Source organism: Eriocheir sinensis, chromosome 54 (genome assembly GCF_024679095.1).
Source record: "Eriocheir sinensis breed Jianghai 21 chromosome 54, ASM2467909v1, whole genome shotgun sequence".
In the NCBI taxonomy this organism is placed as follows: domain Eukaryota; kingdom Metazoa; phylum Arthropoda; class Malacostraca; order Decapoda; family Varunidae; genus Eriocheir; species Eriocheir sinensis.
This window is the reverse complement of record NC_066562.1, coordinates 301,455-312,500: the sequence shown is the minus strand read 5'-3', so window position 1 is coordinate 312,500 and position 11,046 is coordinate 301,455. Positions and strand designations below refer to the sequence as shown.

Genomic DNA, 11,046 nt, shown 5'->3' with positions numbered 1-11,046 from the left:
GAGAGAGAGAGAGAGAGAGAGAGAGAGAGAGAGAGAGAGAGAGAGAGAGAGAGAGAGAGAGAGAGAGAGAGAGAGAGAGAGAGAGAGAGAGAGAGAGAGAGAGAGAGAGAGAAACACAAATGGCAATGGAGCATAACTTAATACTTTCAAAGTAAACTGTAAAAAGGGAAAAAAAGTGTTGTACCTTCCCCGTGATGATGCTTATGGTCGCGGCGCCTGTCTTGGCGAGGGGGCTGGCACCCTTCACCCCCCCCGCCGACGCAGTCTGGAGGAGGAGGGGCTGAGGGGAGGCATGTCCTTCCTTCTTGCCACTGGGGTTACTGCCGCCACTCACGCTACTGTTGGTCCCCGCCCCGCTACCCCCAAGGCCTGCCCCCCCCACCCCTGAACCTGCCCCTGCCTGTAGGAGAGCGCTGTAGGAGAGAACCGCCTTGTTGCTGACCCCCGTGCGGACCTGTGGAGGATAATAATAAGGTGTTAGGTTGGTATTGTCAGGCGTTTCCACCCCTCACGTCAACTACAAAGTGGTGTTGTGAAACGATTTACTATAGCGGCGATATATAGTCACGATGTGAGATGGCCTTAATTTGAGTGTGATATGTGGTGTGACTGTGATATGGCTGGGTGCAATGTGGAGTATCCGAGTATGGTTTGGGACAATGTTAGCCCTCTTCCAGTCTCTCGGTACTAGCACAAGGGAAGGTACCGAGAGACTGGAAGAGGGCTAACATCGTCCCAATACATAAAGGAGGAAGTAAGGAAGACCCGTTGAACTATAGGCCAGTGTCATTAACAAGTGTAGTAGCAAAGATGTGTGAGAAAATTATAAAAAACAGATGGGTGGAGTATTTAGAAGAAAACAGTATATTAACAAATAGCCAATTCGGATTCAAAGGAGGGCGGTCTTGTGTAACTAATCTGATCAGCTTCTATTCAAGAGTAATTGATATAATACAGGAGAGAGGTGGTTGGGCAGATTGTGTGTATCTGGACTTAAAGAAGGCGTTTGATAAAGTACCACACAAGCGATTAATATGGAAACGTAATCATGTTGGAGGTCTGGGTGGTTCAATATTGGATTGGATTATGGACTTTTTGACAAAGAGAGAAATGAGAACAGTAATCAAGAATAATAAATCAAGCTGGATGGAAGTGACGAGTGGAGTCCCCCAAGGATCGGTGCTGGCTCCGATTATGTTTGTAATTTATATTAATGACATGACAGAAGGGGTGACAAGCTATATGAATATGTTTGCTGATGATGCTAAAATAATGAGGAGGGTGGCTAATGAAGATGACTGTGTAGCCCTGAGCCAAGATCTCGATAGAATAAGCGAATGGTCACACAAATGGGAAATGACATTCAATACAGAGAAGTGTAGCGTGATGGAGTTTGGTAAGAGCAGTAGACGAATATCGGGGAACTACTCTGAGTAATGAAAGAATCATGAAAAAAACTGAAGAAAAAGATCTGGGAGTGATCATAACAGATAAGTTATCCTTTGGAAAACATACAATCTTCTTAGAAACATAAAAGCAGCATTTACATATTTAGATGAAGAAATGGTGAAGAAACTAATAACATCGATGATACGTCCAAGACTGGAATATGCAGCATTAGTGTGGTCACCTAGATTGAAGAAAGAAATTAGAAAGTTGGAAAGAATACAAAGAGCAGCGACTAAATTACCGGAAACTCTGAGAGAACATACTTATGAAGATAGACTGGAGAAATTGGGACTAACAACACTGGAGAACAGAAGAGAAAGAGGGGACCTAATAGCAACTGAGCATTGAGCATTGAGGGATTGGAGAAATTGGACAGGGAAGACCTAGTGGTACATGACAGAAGTGTGACAAGAGGCAATGGTAAGAAATTGAAGAAGAGCAACTGTAGGAGAGACATCAAGAAATACAGTTTTCCATACAGAAGCATAACAACATGGAACGGACTTGACAAGGAGACTGTGTGTGCAAAAACGATTCATGAATTTAAAGCCAAACTGGATAATAAGCGTTATGGAGACAGGACAGCACGAGCCTAGTACGGTTATTTTCCTGTATTTCAAAACTAGGTAAATACAACTAGGTAAATACATACAAACAATTCTTCCTTAGTCTTTTTTTTTCCTTTTCCCTCCTTGTTCTCTCTCTCTCTCTCTCTAATTCCTTGCTCCATCTCCTCCATTCCTTCAATTTTCTCTCCACTTGTTCTTCCTTTAATCTCTTTTCCTTCCTCTCTTTCCCTTCTTTTCTTCCACTGTTTCTTCTTTCCTCCTTTCATTCTTTACTCCCTTTTCTTCTCTCCTATCCTCCTATTCCCATTTCTCTCGTCTTCCTTTAGTTACTCCTTCGTTTTCCCTCCTCTCCGACATATACTCTCTCTCTCTCCTCTGTTTTTATCACTTGTTATGTTTTGTGGCTTTTCTTGTGTTATCTTTCTGTTTTCTTGTTTTCCTTTCGATTTTCCACACATTTTTTTCCTATTTTTTCCCATTTTCCTTCGCTTTTTTTCGGTTCTCTCTTACGGGTTTCTGATGAACTTTACTCCTTTAATTTTGGCTTTCATCTCTTTCCTCTTCTTCTGTGCCTATGGGTGAGTGGAAGGACTGCAGGTGAGAGCTACTGGGTGAGTGGAATGGGTACAAGCTAGTTACTTGGGTGAGTGGAATGGGTACAAGCTAGTTACTTGGGTGAGTGGAATGGGTACAAGCTAGTTACCTGTGTGACTGGAATGAATACAAGCTAGTTACCTGTGTGACTGGAATGAATACAAGCTAGTTACCTGTGTGACTGGAATGAATACAAGCTAGTTACCTGTGTGACTGGAATGAATACAAGTTACCTGTGTGACTGGAATGAATACAAGCTAGTTACCTGTGTGACTGGAATGAATACAAGCTAGTTACCTGTGTGACTGGAATGAATACAAGCTAGTTACCTGTGTGACTGGAATGAAAACAAGCAAGTTACCTGTGTGACTGGAATGAATACAAGCAAGTTACCTGTGTGACTGGAATGAATACAAGCAAGTTACCTGTGTGACTGGAATGAATACAAGCTAGTTACCTGTGTGACTGGAATGAATACAAGCTAGTTACCTGTGTGACTGGAATGAATACAAGCTAGTTACCTGTGTGACTGGAATGAATACAAGCTAGTTACCTGTGTGACTGGAATGAATACAAGCTAGTTACCTGTGTGACTGGAATGAATACAAGCTAGTTACCTGTGTGACTGGAATGAATACAAGCTAGTTACCTGTGTGACTGGAATGAATACAAGCAAGTTACCTGGGTGACTGGAATGAAAACAAGCAAGTTACCTGTGTGACTGGAATGAATACAAGCTAGTTACCTGTGTGACTGGAATGGGTAGAAGAGTTTGCCTGAACTAGAGGACTTGGAACACTTTTTGCTACATTGAACAATACCCAGTACTAACGCAGCCACACCAAGAAAACAAGGTGGACATTTTAGAGGAACTATCATTACTTAAAAAAAAAAACTAGACCCAACAGAAAGTGAAGTCAAGAAAGACCTGATCAGAAGAATGTGGAAGAAGAGAGCCAAGTTAAGTGGTAAAGAAAACTGACTTACAATACACAAGTTACTGGATCCCTCCCATGCACCAGACCAAACACAGATGGGGAGGCGTTGCAGAGCTTTATCCCCAGACCCACTACTACCACTACTACTACTACTACCTGGGTGAGTGGAATGGGTATGAGAGATTTACCTGGGTGAGTGGAATGGGTACAAGGCGCGGTGATATGCCCTTGCCAGCTCCGGGGGAAGGCGATGAGGATGGTTGGGGGACCTTGGATGTGTGGAGGATGACTGGCGGGTGAGGTGAAGCGCCCTGGGATGTGTTGGGCCGCAGGACAGGAGCCGAGCCAGACAGTCCCCCACTGGCCCCCAAAACAGTGATGGTGGCGGCACTGGGTGAGGTTGCGGGCCGGGTGATGCCTGGGGGAAGGGGGGAAAGGGGGGAGATTAGGGTCATTAGCTTGGTCTAGAGAGAGAGTGAAAATCAACTTTATTTAAGGAGGAGGAAGGAGGAGGAGGAGGAGGAGGGGAGAGAAGGGGAGGAGGAACAGCTGGGAGGGAAGAAACGAGGAAAGGAAGAGGAGGAAGAAGAGAAGGGAGGGAATAAGGGAGGAGAGGAGTGAGTGAGAAGTGGAGGAAAGAGTGGGAGAGAGGAGTGAAGGAGTGAGAGAGGAGAGGAAGGGAAGAAAGGAGAGGCGAGAGAAAAAATGGACGAATGAAAAAAAATGGAATGCTCTCCCTCTCTCCCTCGAGGGAGTTGCTGTTTGAGATTAAGAAGGAGGTAGAAAAAATAGGAGAGGAAGGGAGGAGACAGGATGAGAATTTTTAGTAGTAGCTGCAGTAGTAGTATAGTACTACCGCCTCTAAATGAGGGCCAGGGTGTGGTTGGGGCGGGGCATCTGCTGTCTCCAGTGCTGTCACATCTCCATAGAAACACTTGACACATGACTCATGTCAGGCTGGGTCGGTGGGAGTGCTGCCACTCGTGAGAGGTTTAACATTTATTTTTATTAAGAAAATATATTTTCTACTTTTGTTCCTTCAAACTATCTGATAAATAGTATTGTTATTCTCCTTATCAACCTTAGAACTGCAGCCAAAGTTAAATAAAAGTAATAACTTTTCTTAGCACCACTGTAAAATATGTATGCCACATTTCTTAATCGCCGTATAAATATCATACACTTAAATAGTTTACTTTTCTTTGATATATCATAATATCTACGTTAAACTTGTATTGGTGTGTGTTTTATCATTTGTGATGCCTTTACATATATCACAGAAGCTACGCATTGCGGGTTTGGGAGACCTGGCAAGGCTGGTCACAGGCCCCACCCAGCCCTTACCCCACCACAGCCCTCAGTTAAGGATGGCACTACTATAACAGTTGCAGTAGTAGTAGTAGTAGCAGTAGTAGTAGTAGTAGTAGTAGTAGTAGTAGTAGTAGTAGTAGTAGTAGTAGTAGTAGTAGAAGTAGAAGTAGCAGTAGAAGTAGTAGTAGAAGTAGTAGTAGAAGGAGTAGAAGAGGAGGAGACAAGATGGGAATAATATTTTCTTACAGCTGCATAATTTTCAAACCCTCCTCCTCCTTCTCCTCCTCTTCCTCCTCAACCCTAAGCTTCTCCCGTCCCTCCAAGACTCACCCGAGGACACCATGACATTCGTGTGAGCCTTGCGGACGATGGGCGTTGAGCTGCTGGACTTTGCAGTGACGGTGGTGACGGGGGAAGCCATGACCGGCCTGGGGCTTGATACCGTCGCTGTGCCGCATCGCATTGGCGCCACGCTCACTGCTGTTGCCACCACGGGCCGCCCAGTTGCCATGGTGACGACGGCAGTGCTCTGGGGTGAGGCAGGGAGGGGGTGAGGTGAGGTGATGGCTGTATGAATGTGTGAGTTTGCAAATAAGACAGGTGAAGGTAAAACAAACAAGCAAAATGGTCAGGAAGGGTGTGAGGTGAGGTGACAGCTGTGTGAGTGTGGGGGTTTGCACAGGAAGACAAATAAAGGTAAAACAGACAAATAAGATGGTCCACAACACGCTGCCATCACAAAAGCATACAGAGGGACACATAATTCTACTGTTTTTGCTTTTCCCTTCATGTTTTTGGCCTTGAGCTGCTTCCTTTAATGTACAAAAAAGCAGAAAAATGATCCCTAGTAGTTGAAGGAATGTCCTGATACTCCCCCATGAAAAGACTTACTCACAGAAGAGAGGAAATACACACAATGCAAAATATAGATAAATACAGAGAGTAGATCGATGGATTCAGGGTTGTATGGGTTGAAGTGTTCTCAGGTTTGGTTAGTCACTGAAATAACAATATATAATCAAACAAAGCTAACCGACAACTACCCCCTATACCCCAAACAACAAGAGATACTGACGCTGGTGCTACTGCTGTTCTTCCTGCCAGCGGCCAGCGTGCGGGAGGCAGCCATGGACACAGCGCCCCGGGATGCCCTCGGCCCAGATCCCAAGACTGAGATGGAGTTCAGCTTAGCCGTCAGTGGGATGAAGTGGGCCGGACCGGTGCCCCCGCGGCCACCCACCAGTGTTGCCACCCGCCCTGTCCCATCGCCTGTCTGTGGGCGCGAGACTCAGGTTAACATAAGAGGGAAGGGAAGGGAGGGTAGGTGAAACATGGCCATCCTGCTCAGGGGTGTGGAGTCAGATAGGGAAAATTTTGACTCCGACGACTCCAGGAAATTTTAAGGTTGAGACTGTGACTAACTCCTTCCCCCTTCCCCTATTGTGCAGTACAGTGGTAAGCAAATCAAACCATACCACACCTAGCCACACGACATCATATGTAGGAGTCGGAGTTGGAGACATCTTTACCGACTTCCACTCCAATTTCAACTCCGGCCAAAAGTAGGTGATTCCAGTGACTCTGACTCCATCTCCGACTCCACACCCCTGCTCCTGCTGTGCTGTGGGTGGAGGAGGTTTATGGGAAGGAGGGAGGGAGGGTACAACATGGGTGTTTTTTGGAATACACTGGACTATGCAGACTTGTAGGTAGGTACTGTCAGACACTTCCACCACACACATCAACTATTTCCAAAGTCCAAAAAGGAGATCAGTCAGGTTCTAATGAGTGTTCTTTTGGATTCATGGTACAGAAGAAGGGTTAAACTACCAGACGGGTCTTAAAACTACCTCTAGAAATGCCCAAAACTCCTATGAAGCCTCTAAGTGTGCTTGGGAACCGAAATGTTTAAGAATATGGCTTGTAATGACTCCCAGGTCTCAGAGGAGGTCAATACACACTCAACAGCCATGCATTGTTGAGAGTCTGAAGAATGGATGTGAGGGAAGGAAGGAGAGCTGGGACAGGGCAAGAGGGAAGGTGAAACTTATAGTACTAGAGCAATCCTTCTATTTTCTTTTGACCTGTTTAACTAAAATCATATTAGTTAAACATTATAAATACCAAACATTTTTCCCACATAACACACACACACACACACACACACAGAGGGACCTGGATAAAATATGGGAGTGGAGTGGTACATGGCAGATGGAGTTCAACCTCGGGAAATGTAAAAAAAATAGAATTTGGTAGGGGAGGAAGAAGATGTGAATATGATTATAAGATGGGACGTGAGATAATATGCAGAGGAGTGGAAGAAAAAATTTGGGAGTGACTGTCTCAGAAAACATGTCACTGGACAAACACATCAACAGGATAACGGGACAAACTGAATTTGCTGAAGAACATTAAGGATGGCATCTGTGTATTTGGATGAGGAAATGATGAAGGAAATAATAGTTACAATGATAAGGCCAAGGTTGGAGTATGCAGCAGTGGTCTGGTCTCCTCACAAAAAGAAGAACATAAGAAAGCTGGAAAGAGTGCACAGAGTGGCAACTAAAATGCTACTGGAACTTAGAGATCGGACTTATGAGGAGAGACTCAATAGTATGGGGCTCACAACCCTGGAGAGAAGAGAAAGAGGAGACCTGATAACGGTGTACAGGGTGGCGAGCGGAGTGGAGCATTTGGACAGAGAGGACCTGTGTGTGTGGAACGAGAGAGAAACGAGAGGACATGGAAAGAAGTTGAGGGCGACCACGTGTAGGCGAGATGTGAAAAAGTTTAGCTTTCCAAACAGAAGCATTGAGCTATGGAATAGGCTGGAGGAGGAGGTGGTTTGTGCAAGAAACATTCATGATTTTAAGGAAAAGTTGGACAAGAGAGGATATAGAGATGGAACGGCACAAGCGTAGCTCTCTTCCTGTATGTCAACTAGGTAAATACAACTAGTAAATACACACACAAACTCCTTTGCCCTCATTCCACTCATGTTTGCTTTGCGTGTTTTTCTTCCATTTTGTTCTTTCTTGTTCTTCTTTACCAATTCTTTCTTGCTTATCTTTTCGTCCCCATGATCTTTTTTTTATATTTCTCTTATTATTATCTCGTGCTGTTTCTTCTTCTTCTTCTAATACACTAACAATAATAATAGTAACACTAATACTAATCTAATAATAACACAAATCCTGCCGCCTCACTCACCCTGTCTTGCTGTAGCTGTAGGTAGAGGAACTTCTGCGGCTCCTTGCCCTTGCCATCCACCTTACCGGGAGGCTTCTCTGGCTGAGGTTGGTCAGCCATTGTGACTTCTACATCCCTTGCTGGAAGACAAAAGGACATATTATCAAACGTTTTGACTCCTCAGTTCACGTTTTAAAACAACTCTCGTAGAAGTTGCTGGGCTTTTCATGGGCTGTTTTGTGGCCCTGGTGATAGTTTTACATGGTTTTTGCTTCTTGTATTGAAAAAAACGCCCATGAAAATCTGATTAATTTTCTGTGGCCTCAGGAAATAGTCATAATGGGAACCTGATACCTAAAAGAATATGGACCAAAATGGCATTAATGATCAACAAAACAGCGACACTAAACAAAACAGAAAAAAATAATAAAAGAAATCATCAATTATTGTCGCTAAATAAAGACAAAACAAAAAGAAATGACTAGATAAAATAAATATATAATTAAATAAATGAATAAAACAAAAAAGTAACCTAATCTTCACTAACACAGCAGAACAGACTATAGAATATACCAGAGAGCCAGATCAACTTAATACCTTCACACGTTGCAAAAAAATAATAATAATAATAAATAAAAAATAGGAGTAAGTTCCTTTATTTATATTCTTAGGCAAGGAAAGCACTAACACATGAAGAGAATGAAATGGATGTCTAAACATGAAAATCCACATATATTAAATATATACCTTCACAAGCTGTCAAAGCTACAATATATGAACAAGTTATATCAATTACTTTTTACAGCATCTCTCTAAGGCAAGGAAGTCAATAACCTAACCTTTACTAACACAGCAGAACAGACTAAAGATGAATAAACACAAAAAAAGCCACATCAACTCAATACCTTCCAAAGCTGCCAGAATATAAAAACAAAAAACAAAACAGGAGTAAGTTAAATTAAGTACACTCTGAGGCACGGAAAGCACTAACAGTAGGACAGAACAAACTAGGCATCCAACCATGAGAACCTATATAAGTTTAGTATCTTAACAAGCTGTCAAACTCAAAATGCAGGGGTTCATTATATCAGTTACTTTTTTCATTATTTCTAATAGGCAAGGAGGGCACTAACCCAACCTTCACTAACACACCACAACAAACTACCTAAGCTAGATGAACAAACATGAAAATCCACAAACACTTAAACCTTCACAAGCTTCCACAATCCCAAAACAAGTGCACATTTTTTTTTCTGTCTTGGTCAATACCTGGCTTGGCCCACCCAAGGTCAATGCCTCCTGAACTGGGTTTACAACTATTAGAACCATCAGGTCATGTTAGGTCAATGGAAACGTTCTTCATGGCCCGTGTTCGAGGTGTGAGGGTCATGGTGGCTGCCTGGGGTGCGTGATATCAGGTTTCCAAGGTTTGCAATGTGCCAAATGGGTCGTAGATACAATGCAGGCCTGGGGGGTGTCACTTGGTGGATAAAACCTTGACCGTGGAGTGTTTTATATCCCATTCCACTCAGTTACTCGTGATGTGCCGATATTTAAGCTGGTTAGTGCCTGGGTGCTCGCCCAACTCCATATTACAGAGGAATTATCCAGCCTCTGGGGACCCTCTGCCACCCCCCCTCCACGGCCTGCCAGCCAACAAGTTTTTCCATGTTTTCAGCCATATAATCACGCTTCGGGGGATATTACCACATCCATATGAATCAATAGTACTGTAAGAAGGCAGTTACGTATGTTGTAATCATTGGGTCGCCGCGGATGTGGAATGATAATGATTTTTGTTGGAATCATCAAGCCACCGCTGGCCCTCTGCCACCCCCCCTCCACGGCCTGCCTGCCACCCAGTCTTTCCATGTTTTCAGCCATATATTCGAGCCTCGGGGGAAATTACTGCAACCATATGAATAAATAGTCCTGTAAGAAGGTATTTACGGATGTTATGATCATTGGGCCACGGTGGAAGGGGAGAGATAATGATTTTTGTTGGCGAGAAGTCATACTGCCCGCGACGAGGCCTGCATCAGCTGATCCCAGGTCGGTGTTCTCAGACGCCTCCGCCTCTCACACCAACTATTTTCAAATGCCAAAAAGGAGATGAGTCGGGCTGTCATGAGTGTTTTTTCAGGTTCAGTTTTACAAAGGAAAGGTCAAACTAACAGCAGGGTCATGAAAGCACCAACGGAAAGGCCCACAACCCCGAGTAAAGCCTTGTCAAATGTGAGTGTGAGCGGCGAAGTGCTCGAGGATGTGCTCCCCAGCCTGGCCCTGTCCCTTGCACATTTCACACAAGAACAACGTGGAGACTCACCCCAGGACGCACACACCACGCACACTAGATGGACCACACCCTGAAAATGCCAAAACGAGCACTAGGCAATGGTAACAAGCGATATATACCGAGTTATTAGGAAAAGAAGAGGAGGGCCAGGACGCCTACCTCACCGTGGGCCAAGAGTCACTCCGGGGAGGTAAATGGAACAGCCAGATGCTTCCCCAAATATCTCTCATTTTCCTATTTCCTTATCCTCCCCAGCTCGCTTGGACTCCAAAACCTTCATAAATACGAGTTTTATGCCATGATTGATAGGCCTGCAAGCTGTGGGAGGTGCAGGAAGGCTATTTGGGTTATGTGAAAAAGGTCCCTCGAGCCTACCCCCAGCGAGAGAATGGCGGGTTTGGCTTCCCGCTCTGCCTGCCTAACATGCTTTTCAGCCTCATGATATAACCAGCGCCTCTCCATCACCATTTTCCCCGTCATATATTTCATTTGGGCAACATACTCCTGCTGCCACGCCTCCGTCAGTGTGCAGGCCCCATGTCAGACAGTGGGGGTATAATTTTACAATGGGTGTGTTGCAGTTTTCTTGTCCATACGTATTTTTACAATACTTTCAGTCTGCGAGATTAAACCAGCCTCGAAGTGACTCAGATTGCATAGAAATGGTAGAACAGGTCGACTTGTTATAATTTAGTGCCGT

The 11,046-nt window shown here is 44.3% G+C and overlaps 1 protein-coding gene across 5 annotated transcripts in view; it reads right to left on the bottom strand.

The window, feature by feature from the left end:
- The window catches only part of LOC126983490 (lethal(3)malignant brain tumor-like protein 3), a 20,519-nt gene extending 9,830 nt beyond the window's left edge, over positions 1–10,689 (bottom strand). Inside the window, exons 1-6 of one of the 5 annotated variants that reach the window (XM_050836230.1) lie at positions 10,506–10,689; positions 8,072–8,190; positions 5,937–6,134; positions 5,192–5,390; positions 3,739–3,968; positions 185–454 (exon numbers count right to left, since the gene is read on the bottom strand). In XM_050836230.1, coding sequence (XP_050692187.1) covers positions 185–454; positions 3,739–3,968; positions 5,192–5,390; positions 5,937–6,134; positions 8,072–8,170 — 996 coding nt within the window. In that variant the 5' untranslated portion in view covers positions 8,171–8,190; positions 10,506–10,689. Of the gene's footprint in view, positions 1–184; positions 455–3,738; positions 3,969–5,191; positions 5,391–5,936; positions 6,135–8,071; positions 8,191–9,319; positions 9,745–10,376 lie in introns of those variants that run through there. The other 4 variants (XM_050836234.1, XM_050836231.1, XM_050836232.1 and 1 more) reach the window with 4 other exon arrangements.
- Between the last annotated feature and the right edge of the window lie 357 nt (positions 10,690–11,046).